Source organism: Electrona antarctica, assembly GCF_951216825.1.
Source record: "Electrona antarctica genome assembly, chromosome: 3".
NCBI classification, from domain to species: Eukaryota; Metazoa; Chordata; class Actinopteri; order Myctophiformes; family Myctophidae; genus Electrona; species Electrona antarctica.
The window spans coordinates 20074615-20090680 of NC_136808.1; the positions used below are offsets into that span (position 1 = coordinate 20074615).

At 43.3% G+C, this 16066-nt stretch overlaps 2 protein-coding genes across 3 annotated transcripts in view; both read left to right on the forward strand.

Annotated features, from left to right (window-relative positions):
* The first annotated feature begins 311 nt into the window (after positions 1–311).
* On the forward strand, positions 312–11657 carry tollip (toll interacting protein). Of its 2 annotated transcripts, XM_079497509.1 has the most exons (7): positions 312–438; positions 4415–4576; positions 4913–5095; positions 5308–5496; positions 5916–6000; positions 6711–6769; positions 6878–11657. In XM_079497509.1, the coding sequence occupies exons 1-7, from the start codon at positions 406–408 to the stop codon at positions 7103–7105; spliced, it is 939 nt and encodes a 312-aa protein (XP_079353635.1). In that variant the 5' UTR covers positions 312–405; the 3' UTR covers positions 7106–11657. The 2 variants fall into 2 exon arrangements, with proteins under 2 accessions (XP_079353635.1, XP_079353634.1); XM_079497508.1 differs by having other exon boundaries at positions 6711–11657.
* A 1127-nt stretch (positions 11658–12784) lies between these two features.
* Positions 12785–16066, forward strand: part of LOC306920519 (AP-2 complex subunit alpha-2-like) — a 32583-nt gene continuing 29301 nt past the window's right edge. The window contains exon 1 of the mRNA XM_079497320.1: positions 12785–12988. Coding sequence (XP_079353446.1) covers positions 12922–12988 — 67 coding nt within the window. The 5' untranslated portion in view covers positions 12785–12921. The remainder of the gene's footprint in view (positions 12989–16066) is intronic.

Genomic DNA, 16066 nt, shown 5'->3' on the forward strand with positions numbered 1-16066 from the left:
AATTGACGGCTGTGCCGACTAATATAACGAGGGAGATGTCTGCCTCGCTAGAAGGTCATAATGATGAGCGCCCCTCACTTCACACGGGTGTGATTTTTTTAAACCTTGTTTTAAAAAAAATCTCATGAACATTAGTTAGGTTAGGATTGAGGAAGATAAATTGAAAAATGGTGAAGTGGTCCTTTAAGAGCCTCTGCTAAATGTAAATTGTTGTTGTTATTTACTACTGCCGCCGCAGCCCACACGGGGGCGCACTCGGTCCAGTACAGTCTTGAACCCTGTTCAGCTGACGTGTGTCACGTGACCCGGCCGTTCTTTCCCACTTCCGCGTTGAGTTGTTTACATTCAGATCCTCTTCAGATTCTACTTTCTACTGGCTTCAAACAACAGATCTACAAGACCAACATGGCGACCACCATCAGCACCCAGAGGGGACAGGTACGACGTTATCAAAATGACGTCACTCATAATAATCTTGAAATCATAAGCCATGAGTGGTTATGAATTATGTTATCATGATGCCGATGCTAGCTGCTAGCAGGGCTAGGCTATGGCAGAGCCATTGGGCTAAGGCTATCCGAAAACATCAGCAGATGTACAAGATTACAACTTGCAAGAACGCGTTGTGAGCTTGGAGATCTGTTTTTTGTAGGCGAGCGACGCACTGTCGTACGGACGAGGATAAATCAGGCTTAAAGGGGGCTTTAAACAAGCCTGATTATCAGTGGTGTAAAGTAACTATTAAAGGACCACTTTCAACCTATCTTCATATAATAGGTCCTCACTAATAATCGTGATAAAATGCCACACGTTTTTCTATTCAGTCTGTGTCTCATAGGAGGGCTGTGGCCAGTTCAGAAACCCGTCCACCAGTGACATTAGCCGCAATTTGCAACTCTAGATTTTTTATAATGGGATGAATCTAGAGTTGCAATACCCTCCATTGACTCCCCACTCATCATTTTGCGTTTGCGATCTGCTTGTCTTAAACGACGTTAAACTCACCAACATTGCAGCTGTAGTCCCCCCCCCCGCCCCCCCCTTTTTTCCCCTCACTGTATATATTTCTTTTCCCTTTTTACCTCCTTTTTGATGAATTCTTTTTTGATGAATTCCTGTTCTGTCTATAGAAGTGTCTATTTGTACGTCTCTAAATGTTTTGATGATTTGAACATGGTGGACCCTGTTGGAAACAAGTGTAATGCTTAATTGGGTCGTCCACTCACAGTTAACAGCCTTTGTATTGAGTTTGTGCTTGAAATGTACTGTAATTCTGCAAACTGTTAATACATTCTTCAATCAATCAATCAATCCAAGCTTGAATTATTCTCTTTCAATCTGCCGAGCTTGTTTTTCATAAAAATCCCCCGTAGACATGTTATGAGCTACTTTCTGTCAAGAAATTCTGTGCAAGTGATTCTTTTTCTAAGTGCTGGAGTTTGGAAGCGCTCGTCGTAAGTCACTGAACGTCCCTGCATGCATCTGTTTCGCATTTGCACATAATGCAGGAGGCAGCAGCGCGACCCCTTAATACAAACGAGCGCTTCCAAACTCCAACATTTCTTCTTCTTGACAGAAAGTAGCTCATAACATGATAACATGTCTACGGGGGATTTTTATGAAAAACAAGCTCGACAGATTGAAAGAGAATAATTCAAGCTTGGACTACAGCTGCAATGTTGGTGAGTTTAACGTCGTTTAAGACAAGCAGATCGCAAACGCAAAATGATGAGTGGGAAGTCAATGGAGGGTATTGCAACTCTAGATTCATCCCATTATAAAAAATCTAGAGTTGCAAATTGCGGCTACAGTGACATCATCTATGGGGAATCCAAGCTTATAGAAACTGCAGGCTTTCTAGTCCTGAAAAGTTGCAATGCGAAAATGGAAGTATAAAAATCTAAATATTTTTGTAACGATGATGTCGTGATGGACGGATTTCTGAACTGCCCACAAACCACCTATGAGACACAGACCGAGTAGAAAAGAATGGTGGCATTTTATCATGAACATTAGTGAGGACCAATTATATGAAGATAGGTAAGGTTGAAAAGTGGTGAAGTGGTCCTTTAAGTACATTTACTCAACTACTGTACTTAAGTGCACTTTGAGGTTATTTTTACAACAAATTTTTTATTTACTTCACTTCAGTACTTTTACTTCTACTCCACTACATCTCAGAGGCAAATATTGTACTTTACTCAACTACAATCAATGATTCGAAAACTTTAGTTACTAGTGACTTTGTAGATTTTTATTATTATTTCAAAACATACATTATCCACCTCATTTAAACTTTGGACATTTGAAAATAGCAGATCTACAAACTCACTACATTGCTAGCACTCCCTTAGCCCCTCTCGGAACCCTCGTAAAAGGTTTCTGACATTTGGATGTTTACCTTTTACGGAGGGTCCCTTCTCAGTTGTCACCCGCAACATGGCGATTCTGGGATACACACGGACTTGGCCTCGCATATGTCCTTGCTGCGCTATTTGAGTGATGGTTATATGTCTCTAAAGAAGCATATATCGGCAATAGGAGACAACGGAGACAACGGAAACCTCAGCGAACGGCGCAGAAGCCGTTAAGTATTTTTAATCTTTGTTAGACCGTTTTGGCACCTCTGAAAAACATCCTGCATGTATGCGGTCGGCCAATCAGAGGCAGTAACTAGGACGTGCAGCTAGCCAGCTACCGCTCAGGAGGCGGGATATGGGAAGTGAGGAAGAGAGAATTTCAGAGCTGCCAAAACGGTCTAACAAAGATTAAAAATACTTAACGGCTTCTGCGCCGTTTACGAGGGTTCCGAGAGGGGCTAGCACTCCCTGTAGTCTGACATATTATGATTCTTATCCTTTCCATCGATGTGTTTTTCAAGGTCAAGTTTTGTCTGTTCCTGAGTCTAATCACATTTATAGTTTCAATGATATTAAAAAAAGGAATGTTGCTGATCAACAAACTGACCATGCGTCACATCACAGTGCATTGTGAGGTTGTACATCTGCTATTTTTGGAATGTTGACACAGTGATTAAGACACAGTTGTGCTATTGTTTTCCTGTGTGCGTGCGTGCGTGCGTGCGTGCGTGCGTGCGTGCGTGTGTGTGTGTGTGCGTGTGCGTGTGCGTGCAATAATGATAGGCAGTTTCCCTCTTGTGCCAATATGATTAAAACGGATATTTTTCATAATTCACACACAGACAAAGAGTATAGAATAAGATCCTAATAACCTGCAATACGACACATGTAATTTATCTTTTGTTGTGCCCATGCATGCAACAAACATTATATTGGTCAAACATCCCGTAAACTGAAAATAAGGCTCAATGAACATAGAAGCAGCATTAAACAGGCTGACATCACGTCACCCGTTGCACGCCACTTCTGTGAACTTGGCCACAATGTTGAAGACTTAAAATGTATAGGCATTGAGAGTATAGACATCTGCTCAACCGCAGAGGAAAAATAAAAAAAATCACTTCTACAAAGGGAATGCTATTGGATATACTGTTTAAAAACTCTTTTTCCTTTGGGCATGAATGTAACATGTCTCCGTTTCTGTGAATGGGATTGGGATATTGGCGACGCCCGTGGCCCAAAAAGGTACTTTGCCTGGCCATCCCCTTATATTTTTGACTAATTGGATTATTCATATTAAAAAACAAATCAAATTAATCTAGTTTTGGAGCCAGAGGCAGAAGGGAGAAGAGTTTGTGACGTGTGGAAGCATTGTCCTGGTTTTTTTAGTGAAGGTACTTCCAACTTCCCTGTGTTGGCTGATCTGAGCACGCGGGAGGGTTTGTAGGGTCCGAACAGACCTTTGGTTGCTTTGAAGGCCAGCATCAGAGTAATTTGTACTCTGTGCGGGCAGCAACTGGGAGCCAATGGAGGGAGCAGAGAAGGGGGGAGACATGTGAGAATTTTGGCTGGTTGAAGACCAAGAGAGCTTCAGCATTCTGGATCAATTGGAGAGGCTTAAGTGCGCAAGCCGTTAGGTCAGTAGAGAGTTACTGTAGTTATGTTTTGATATGACTGATGTCTGGATAAGGAGCTGGGCTGACTCCTGGGTGAGGAAGGGTCTAATTCGTTGAATGTTTGGTAGTCAACCAAAGTTTCTCGTCATACTTTTAGTCGACAAAATTGTCACTGTGAGGAAGGATGAAGCCGAAACGGCACTTTCAATAAACATTAGACTAAAGCACACACCAAAGGGTCGCCATGCAACTCATTGGGTCCAAACGGTTGCAAGGAGTTGCATGGTGACCCTTTGGTGTGGTTTGGGCCATTGAATTCCATGCATTGAATCACTTGGGACGACGTGCGTGCGTGCGTGTGTGTCCTTCACATCCTTTACAAAGAGTTGCTTAACGCTAACACTAACGTTGAAAATGTGTGTGTGTGTGCGCGCGCAGGTGTATGTGGGCGAGCTGCCCCAGGACTTTCTGCGCATCCAGCCCACCCAACAGCAGCAGCAGGTGCATATGGACGCCCAGACAGCCAGACAGCTGCAGTACGGAGCCGCCGTGGGCGCCGGAGTGGGCAGCGTGGGTCGCCTCAGCATCACCGTGGTACAGGTGGGTGATGTGCACTACACTCTGTGCACTAGGGGTCACGGTGGTACAAGTGGGTGATGTGCAGTACTACACTCTGTGGGCACTAGGGGTCACCGTGGTACAGGTGGGTGCAGCTGCAAGCAACTCTAAATTCTATTTGTTGAATCTAGAGTTGCAACACCAACCATTGACAGCCCATACATCCAAACAGAAAAGAGCTATCTGAATGTATTAAACCACGTTAAACTCACCAACATGTAGGCATAGCACTCTATAGTGTATACAATACTTATAGTTTCATTGTACAGATATTCTACGGATGTTGGGTTCTTAGCTGTCTCTGTCTCTCTCTCTCAGGCCAAGCTTGCTAAGAACTATGGCATGACGCGCATGGATCCGTACTGCCGGGTGCGTCTAGGCTACGCGGTGTACGAGACCCCCACGGCTCACAACGGAGCCAAGAACCCTCGCTGGAACAAGGTGATCCAGTGCAGCGTGCCTCCCGGGGTCGACTCCTTCTACCTGGAGATCTTTGACGAGGTGAGAGCCTTACTTCAAAAACACACGTTGGTTTTGTATTTTATACCGTTGTTATCCAGCGGTGGACCAAGTACTCACATGTTGTACCTGTAGAAACACTCTACAATTAAAAGTCTTGTATTAAAAATTCACTCGAGGAAACGTGCATTTAATTGTGAGAACGATCAGGATTAAGATGTTGATTAATTGTGTAAAGTGTGTGTGTTTGACAGAGAGCATTCTCCATGGACGACCGGATAGCCTGGACTCACGTCTCGATCCCCGGCAGTCTCAGAGAGGCCAGCAGGGGGCAGTGTGGAGGCCCCCAGGGGGGCGGGGCCGTGGTGGATGAGTGGTTCAGTCTGAGTGGAAGACAAGGAGACGACAAGGAGGGCATGATCAACCTGGTGCTGAGCTACGCTGTGAGTACTTAGCCCTAACCCTAACCCTGGCCTACACTATACATGATCAACCTGGTGATGAGCTACGTTAGCTAGTCTGCTAACCGTGTGCGAATAGGACCGATCTATGGCCGTGTATTTGGAATACATGAAATGTAAGATCACATACATTCTAGGGCTAACAAGTTAACAGAAGTCCATCAATCAGCATGCATACTTTCTCATAGACACGAGGGCCGTCTACATGTTTTAAATGTTTCATGCACACACACACACACACACACACACACACACACACACACACACACACACACACACACACACACACACACACACACACACACACACACACACTCTTACTTTCAGTGTTGTGTATAATGTGTTGCATTATGCTCTCTGTCTCCCTCTCCTGGCGGTGTGCTGTCATGCCATGCTGCCAGTCGGTGCCAGCGGGCATGATGACTCAGCCGGTGGTGCTGATGCCCTCTGTATACCAGCAGGGAGTGGGCTACGTCCCCATTGCAGGTAGGACCACCAAATCAACTCTGCCTCTCTTTATTTGTCTTTCTTTAGCATTTTACCCCCACCTCCCCTCCCCAATTTAGTCATTAATTCCTCCCGACACACACTGCTGTTGTATCCTACTAACTCACCTGCCAGTGAAGAGCCTCCACCGGGAGGACGTAGAGCCTTTGTCGCTAGCCGATCTACAAGCTTGGCTATTGGTGTAGAGGGAATAATACAGAGCAGAGGGCTCTTGTGTTGAGGGTTTAGGTCATTAACATTGATGTAATCTTGTCCCTAACACAAACATTAAATGCCATTAACAATAAAGAGAATGTAATGTTTGTGTTGGCACCGTTTGTTTTATATCACCATTACATCACCTAATCAAGATGAGTTAGACTTTAATATATTAGCGCCCCTCACTTCACACTGGTGTGTTTTTTTGTATGTATTGCAAATAATAACTAATTATAGACAAAATACCCTTAGTTTTGTTTGTGGGTGGTTGGTGGTTCATCTGTAATTTAATACATTTTTAAATGCTATCTTTTGTTAAGTTTCTATTACACAATACTACTAAAGCTAACAAACTAATTAAAATTTCAAATCCAAAACTATACTAACCTCCCCTATTGATTTCTTGAAAATCCACATTAAGTGCCATGGACGGAGATCTCAGGATATCCGTCATTTGTTCAATGTTCTGTGCTGTGCGTGTGTCACCACAGGCGTACCAGCAGTCTACAACCAGAGCATGGTGCCCATGGGCGTGCCCCAGCATATGGGCGTGCCCCAGCATATGGGCGTGCCCCAGCATATGGGCATGCCCCAGCATATGGGCGTGCCCCAGCATATGGGCGTGCCCCAGCATATGGGCGTGCCCCAGCATATGGGTGTGCCCCAGCATGTGGGCGTGGTGCCCCAACATGTAGGCGTGGTGCCCCAACATGTCGGCGTGGTGGAGCAGCAGGGCGACGTGGCCTGCCTGGAGGAGGACCTGAAGGCGTTGCAGGACATGTTCCCCAACCTGGACAGAGAGGTAGTGCGTAGCGTGCTGGAGGCGCAGCGCGGAGACAAGGACCAGGCTATCAACTCGCTGCTCACCCTGGCAGAGGAGCTGTAGCCACGCCCCCTGACCACACCACACACCCCCCATCAACCCACTCCTGGCTAGGGATGGGACGATGACATTTTATTGTGGCAAAATTAGTTGCGATTAACGATATTATCACGATAATCAAAATGCATCCCTATTCTGGGAGGAATGTTCGGCAAACATAGCAGGCTTGTCACGTTGTGATCTTGTAGGCCTGCTATGTTTTGGCGAATCGATTTGTGCAGAGTGAAGCGTACCAAATGCACTCTTTACAGGTCAGTTATAGAGGGTTTTAGTACTGCTGAATTTGCAGCTCAACAAAAGCTAAGTCATCCTAGTGTACGGTATGACTCAGGACAATACCACGATGAATTAAAATCCCTGCGATACGATTACTGTGATCGTTTTCTTATCACGATAAACAATGAGGATGATCGTCCCATTCCTACTGCTGACCCTGACTGAGGAGTTGTAGCCACACCCACCACACCTCGGACACGCCCCCATCAACTCAGTGCTGCAGGTGACATGAGCACGCCCACCACCACTCTCCCCTATCCATAGACGTCAGAGATGATGATGTAATAATGCAAAAAAAACAGTGATGATAAATAAATAGAGCACTTATTGTTATATTTAAATTCCAATATAACACTTAGTTCTGATTGGTTGGATGGCTCTATACTACCCGTGCTTCAAACCAGCATGACGTCACACCTAATCAAAATATAAAAATCAGCTGGGCTGATCAGAGCCGGCTAAGTGGCTAGGCTAGTAGTTTGCATGGGACGTTTCCGGCCGTAGTGGCTGAATCTGGCATTAAAACATATATACATTTTCTATTGAATATCTTAAATGCAATGAGCTTGAACTAACAGTTATGTTTTGTTCCTGTGTGTCCAGACTGAGAAAAGTTGTCTAGTGTGGCTGATAAACAGTGCTGTCTGACCACGTATTTCAGCGATAACACTCGCAGAAAGTCCCACAATATGAATACATTTTGATATGTTTTATTTTGTTGGTAACTGTTGTATAATCTCAACATTACACCCTCTGGTGTAATGCGATTAAACATTTACTGGCGTGCCGATAATCACAAAAGCACACTCTTTGGTGTAAAAAATCTTAAACATAAATAATGAGTAAGAGCCCGTGTCCACTCAGGCTTATTTTTCCTCGGCAGAAAACGCCAAGATGCTGCACAAAAAAACTAAAAATCGACTCCAAACGCCCCAGTTGGAAATATTTTGTCTCACAGCAAAAGCTGATAAGAACGTACGACGAGCGCAAAATATTGGCTCATCGCTACACAGCGCTGGGATTTCCCCCCAATAAAACGCGCCGATCTCATTAACAATTTAAAACGCCTCAGTGGCTCAAGAAAAGACACAGGTATGGCATCGTGTCCAGCTGTTCATACCAAGCCTGTTCCTGAAGTCCCTTATGTATAGTATTATGTGTACTAGGGATGGGACTCTGACGTCACTCGTTCATCCCCTGAGTCACAGACGTTTTCCTCAGTGGAGGATAACATCGGATCATCTTAGAATCGTCTCATATATGAATTGTGGTCCAAAAATACAAACTTTCTATATCATGGACAATAATCTAAACATGCTTAAAACTCTTAAAATGCCACTTTCCTTATACCACTTGAACATGCATCCATATTCTGAGGCAGAACATTTGCCCAAAACATAGCAGATCTACAAGCTCACAATGCATTGCAACAACATTGGTGAGATTTTCAAGTGGGTCCTGATCTGGAAAAGGTTGAGAACCACTGAGTTAATCAACCTAACATGAGTGTGTGTGCAACCCGCTTCTCTCCGTGTTCGTTACCGTATATATAGCGTATAAATGTAGATGAATATATTGTTGAGTTTGTAAATTATGGAGACGTCTAGACACCGCTTGGCTTTCCACAGGAAGGATGTGTGTTCATCACATGCAATAGTTTATCCAACTATAATAGATTTCAGCCATTATTTAAAAAAATAAGTTATACATAAAGTTATCGCAAAAGAATAACAGAATAGCCTTAAATGGCATGCGGCAAACACATTGTTTGATCTTGCCATAATTGTATAACAAAAGTCACTGTACCTCACTGTGAGACCCACTCGTCTTCTAAATCTCCAGCATTACTCCTCCATCACAGCTAATCTTAGATATTTTTCTGCATGTTATTGGTGAAGATTCTCATGGATATAGCCTAGGCCTGTGTGTTGAACCCACGGCAGGGTGGCACTGCGTTGAACCCACACAGTCGTACGGCAGGGTAGCAACGCCAACATAGACCATGTACAAATCTTAGATTGTAAATCTTAGATCGGCTATTTCTGTCATGATTTCTGTCGGGTTTCGAGGGGGTTAGGGCTCAGGTGTGGGGGAGTGGTTACTCGAGAGTGCAGATCATTCTTTCTTTGTATCTTGAAGAATCTGCACCTATTTAAATGATTCCTGAAGACTCCCCTGGAGGTGAGTTGAGCTGAGCGTGCCTTCTGACGGACTTGATCCGGTAGAGCAGTTGATCAAAATGACAATAATTTACATTCTCTAATTGTGTAGACTTCTCGTAAAATTAAGTAATGCAGATGTTTAACACAGCTTTAACTCTTGAGAGTGTAAAATTAAACCAAATGGACCTGTAATAGTCCATTTGTTTAAGAGTTAAAGATGTATATAAGGGTCCATTTGGTTACCTACTCTCCCATCATTTAGCTGGGGACCACCTGGAACACCCTCAAGGACTACTGGTGGTCCCCGGACTACTGGTTGAGAACCACTGTGGTAGGAGAGTTGTCTTTAGGGAATAAACAAAACTCCCCACACCTATTTTGGCCTGTAACTAATTATTACGGAATGTTTTTTCCAAACCAGGAAGGCTGTGGTGGACATGTGTTGGATAATGTTTTGTCGCTGAATGGCGAGAAATCTCTTATCTCCATATTTTTACTTTTTATGTTTTAGTTTTTTTCCATAAATGTATGCCATACATCATCATACCACAGTCACACCAAAGTACCACAAAATTGCCACTCCACAGCGTGTTTTGATCTTGTAGATCGGCAATTTTTTGCTATTTATTGAATCCTGTAAAGAAAGGGTTCCCAAACCTTTTCAGGCCGCAACCCAATACGAGAGAGTGTTCCATCTGACAGCAACGAGATTATAACATATATATACACACTCATAAATTCATACTGTACATACATACAAATTCGCAATTTTCAAGATGATTTGTAACGTTTTAGTTTTCACCCTGAGTCATAATGTGTAAAGATGTTGCTATATTATATTTTTACACTTATAGCTGTGGAGATTTGATTTATGATGCCATAAATATTAATCTTATGTGTCAAATATTGTATAGAACCGATTGTGTAATTATAGAACCATTATTGTTGTACAGTGACTGCAAATCTGATCACTTTATTTTTGGGTTCATGTAAGTTTTTTAAATGCTCCCACCTTCCCTGCTTACTAACCTGTAACCTCCAAGCCACAATGACAGTATATGGGATAGCAGTGGCAGCCATTTTGTGGTGCAACAGATAGAGAACACATAAAAAAAATTCCCATAGAGATTTCCAATAATACAATTATAAATTAATTTAAGCCTGAAACATTTGATTCTGTGTTAAAAGTATATTTGAGTGAAAACACCAAAAACGATATAGTATAATTAACTATTCAAATGTTGTTTTTTTGTTTGTTTGTTTTACACAGAATCAAATGTTTTATGCATGATAAAAACATATTGTCGGAAATCTCTTTGGGAATAAACTCTAGATCTACAAAATGGCCGCCACTGGCTCTCAAATATTTTCATGTCAAGGACCCCCGATGTATTTGCCTGCAGACCCCCATTAAATATATTTTGTGCCAGTGACCCCCTTAACAGATTTGTGTTTGTAATATCTTTGAACACAAATCTTGTATGAAGGGTCCTTAATTGGCACAAAACATTTCAGACAAATGCAATTGGGTGATCCTTGACATGAAAATGTTAAAAAACATCTAGGAAACAAATCACAATAATCATAATAAAATAATCAACTAGCCTACACTTTAGAAACAAGCCCACATAATCAACTATACACTTTAGAAACAAGCCCAAATCATCAACTGCACTTTAGAAACAATTCCAAATAATCAACTACACTTTATAAACGAGCCCAAATAATCAACTACATTTTAGAAACACACCCGAATTAACAACTACACTTCAGAAACGAGCCCAAATAAACGACTCCACTTTAGAAACAAACCCAAATAAACAACCACACTTCAGAAACGAGCCCAAATAAACGACTACACTTTAGAAAAAGCCCAAATAAACAAATAAACACTTTACAGAAAAACAAGGCCAAAGCTAATAATAAGCAGAAATGGCAAAAATTTGATTTCAACCTACAAACATCAAAATGTCTTCATGCTGTTTCCATGAAACAGCTGCTCAGTGTGCACACGTGATAGATTAATTAGTATTGTTATTATTACTTTGATTACTGTTTGATTATTTTGTGAATGACAAATATTGTGGATGATTAAAAAAAAAACATTTTGATTTGCAGTTCTGTGGTCTGTCATGTTGATGAACACTTTGTTTATTATACTAGAACAGTGCCCGTGGGGGGGGGGGGGGGGGGTTGATCAGGTGTGATCAATTGGGTAATAAAGGGTGAGATCGCGCATCATTGTGATGTCATAATAGGCCAGCTCCATATAGGCAACATTGAAAGTGAAAGTGAAGTGCCAAGCGTTGCGATGTCGCCTTCAGTCGACTCAGTGCCGAGTTATGATGGGGAAAGAATGATGGGTGGGTGGGTGCACCGTGTGTGTGTGATATATATATATTTGTCTCCACCAGGCCGAAGGCATGGGGAGAGAGTATGTTTTGCACTCTGTCCGTGTGTCCGTCCTACCGCCCGTCCGTTACCAGCTAATCTCCGGCACCGTTAACCCGGTCGATGCCAAACTTTGCACACACACTCCCTGGATGCCAACGATGAACCTCTGCCCCACATCGTTACACAGTATCTCTATGGTCATGTGCTCAAGTCGGATCTGTCCGATATTTCATATTCCATCCTAATTGGCTATAATTGGCTTTCACAGTTTGCAAGATTGCCCCATTTTGAACAAAAGCCTCAAATCATGAACGCAGCATGCAATTTACGTGAAATCTTTCACACATTTTCTTACTAGGCTGAGGAATATATCCCACCCTTTTCACATTGGCCTGTTATAGCGCCACCAACAGGTTGATTTGTGTTCCTCAACAAAATGAAGAAAACTGTTGCAAAAAACAAACATGTTTATATTACTCCTAAACATTTTGCCAAACATCTCACACAGTCCTATCCTCCTGGTGGAGACCTGTGCCCAGAAGGGCACCTTTTCTAGTTTTTTTTATTTTGTTTCCTTTTTTACGGTTTTGAACACATAACAAAATATTCTAAGTTTTGTGTCTGAGAGGCTAAATCTCAGAATAAATAAATGGACCTTTATGGTTGAAAACCTTAAAACCCAATGGTTTAGGCTGGTTGTCATGACAACTACAAATAGCAACATCAAGGTAGCAACATGCGGAAGTATTGCAATCCCAGATTTGGCCACCAGGAGGCGGCAGCTTCACTGTTGGTGTTCCAACGCCACGCACGCATGCACACACACACGCACTCACACACACACAGCAGAGGCAGTGGGCTGCTAGCTAGCTGTCTCGGGGCTAACTACAGTTAGCAGGGTGTTGTCATGTTGTGAAACCCAGCAGAACATTTTAATTAATAACATTATTGATCACAATTCATATTCACAACATATTAAAATCAAAGATGCCTGCGGTGTCTAAAGGAGACGGAATGAGAGGCCTGGCGGTGTTCATCTCTGACATCAGAAACTGTGAGTTTTAAACTTTACCTTATGTTTAGTTTTAGTTGTCAACAAGTGGTGGAATAATTTACTCACATTTATTACTTGAAGTACAAGTATAGAAATACTGTAAAAGTCCGCTGTGCGATATTTACTGTTTTCATCTATGACATCAGAAAGTGTGAGTTTAAACTTTGCTTCATGTTTAGTTTTTGTTGTCAACAAGTGATGGAAGAACTTATAGAAGTATAGCTACTCACATTTATTACTTAAGTAAAAGTATCAATACGGCAATGTACAGAACTAGGCTACTCTGTTACTATAGTGAAGTCCGCTTTTTAACGTAATCAGTAAAAGTATACAAAAGTTGACAGGAACATGTAGCTAAAGTAGAAAGTAGCCTAGTCATTATTTCACAGGATAACATCTCACTGTGAGAGAATCAAAGACTATAACCAGAAACGTTAACTTTCTTGTACTCTGGTGGGAGTTTGGTACTTAAATCAGGCTTGCTTGTAGCATATACAATGATAATGGCTACATTTTGACATTAAAATAGCTAAAAGTAGGCCTATATAGACATTGATTTGAAACGGGGGGGGGGGCAAAAGGATACAGAATTGGTGGGCACTAGAGGCATCTGGGCACCATGTAATACAGAATAGATAGGTGGGCTCTATAGTCATAGACATCTGGGCACCATGTAATACAGGATAGATAGGCTAGGACGGTGCATTGGCAGTGGGCACTATACATCTGGGCAACATGTAATACAGGATAGATAGACATCTGGGCACCATGTAATACAGGATAGATAGGCACTATAGACATCTGGGCACCTCAATGTGAAATTGGCTATTTTTTAAAAAAAAAGTAAAATGTTCAACTTCTTGTTTATGCCCCAAAATGTCTGGATACCGGTATACAGGTTTTGTATAGCAGTTGTAGAAATATTAGACCTTAATTGTCGAATGTTGTTCTAATGATGCATACTTTACTTAAGACCAATTTTTTAATACCGTATTTAGTTTTTTAACACTTTGGACAAAATAGCCAATTTGAACCATTGACGTGCCCAGATGTCCCTAGTGCAGGGACCCCCAGGGGGTCCTCAGCACATTTTAATTTAGTTTTGTCATAGTCTTTATGTCTGAAATGTTTTAGTTTTAGTCGACTAAATATCATTCATAAGATTATAGTTGATTAAATCTATAGTTGTCCACTAAAATGACCCCCCCCTCTCTCCATTGAGAGCAGCATAGCCTACGTCTCTGCCAAACTGTGTCATCTGTCACTGATGTGTGCCAGTGTCCCAGTGATGTCACAAAATAAAACAAAACCAATAAGCTTTACTGTCTCAACCTGCAGTTTTCTGAAAAACATGTTTCTATATCTCACCCACTCATTCCATGGCCTAGGGCAGGGGTTCTCAACTCGTGGGTTGCGACCCCCCCGGTGGGTCGCCAAATTATTTTGGGGGTTTCCCAAATAATTTCCAGCCATTGCAACTGCATGGCTGGAAAATGATAATTAAGAGTTTACATAGTACACAGTGCATGGATAAACTTTCCTTAATGATTATATCTGGTTTCAGTATTTATTTATGATGTATTTTCGCTATTATTAAGGTTATTGTAGCGGCCAATTTGTATTGGGGGTGGGGAGGGGGCGGGGCAGGGGGCGTGAGACATGGCCAAAGCATTTCCGGTTGTCCCCAGCCAAAAATGTCGATAACCCCTGGCCTATAGAGGGCCATAGGCCAGGGGAGTCGTCCCATGGCCTAGGGAGCCATAGGGGAGTCGTCCCATGGCCTAGGGTACTGTAGGTTAGTCATAGGGGAGTCGTCCCATGGCCTAGGGGACTGTAGGGGAGTCATAGGAGATTCATCCCATGGCCTAGGGGGAGCATCCATCTAAATTTCCTTCAATCGCTTTTATCTCCAATTCCTTGTCCCAGATGGCATTTCTGGTTTTATTCCACGGCCAATAGCCGACGCTGTGACCCTCCTGATCATGTTAAATGTAAAACGCACGCACGCACGCACGCACGCACGCACGCACGCACGCACGCACGCACGCACGCACGCACGCACGCACGCACGCACGCACGCACGCACGCACGCACGCACGCACGCACGCACGCACGCACGCACGCACGCACGCACGCACGCACGCACGCACGCACGCACGCACGCACGCACGCACGCACGCACGCACGCACGCACGCACGCACGCACGCACGCACGCACGCACGCACGCACGCACGCACGCACGCACGCACACACACACACACACACACACACACACACACACACACACACACACACACACACACACACACACACACACACACACACACACACACACACACACACACACACACACACACACACACACACTGTCCCTGACCCAAATCCTGGCTGTGTCATTTAGCTTCACCTCGAATAACCTTACAGCCGAGCTACTCCAAGTACATGTGCGTTTAACATAACGACAAGCATAGTCCGCAAAAATACATAAATAATGCGTGTGCGTGTGCGAAACACTGTGGGCGTGGGGGCATACGCACGTAAACAAATTAGAACCGATCCTATTTTTACAGCATGCGTATCCGGGGCCCGCACTATCCGTGTGTCTGGTGTAGCCGGTATCATTGACATATGTTGGATCTTTACAAACAGTAAAGCAGTAAATTCCACGAACAGACACACTCAGTCGGTACAGCTCGGCCGTTAACAGTAAAAGAGTGTGTGTGTGTGTTTGTTTGTGCCTGCGCGCGTGCACATGTGGGTGTGCTCGCGTGCGTGACACTGAGCACGTGCACAGCCATGCTGCACCTGAGCCTTTTGAGTGGCGCAACCACTCCCTTACGGAGCTATGTGTGTGGGTGGCTGGGTGCATCTGAGCACGAAAACAGCATGGTTGTTTTTCACCACCTGTGCGCAACCTAACACACACACAAACACACAAGCACATATTAACTGTATACTGTATATGGTGATTTCGGGTGTGCCAGTACAGTACAGTGACAGTACAGTAGAGGGTACAGTAATACCGCCCCTTCCTATACAAACCCATTGTAACTTCAACTGCGGGCGGGCGTGTAGTT

Excerpts from the sequence above, each read along its gene's own strand:
- tollip (XM_079497508.1), top strand. The coding sequence starts at position 406 with ATGGCGACCACCATCAGCACCCAGAGGGGACAG. Across the intron at positions 4,577-4,912 it reads TCAGCATCACCGTGGTACAG|GCCAAGCTTGCTAAGAACTA; the intron begins GTGGGTGATGTG and ends TCTCTCTCTCAG. Across the intron at positions 5,096-5,307 it reads ACCTGGAGATCTTTGACGAG|AGAGCATTCTCCATGGACGA; the intron begins GTGAGAGCCTTA and ends TGTGTTTGACAG.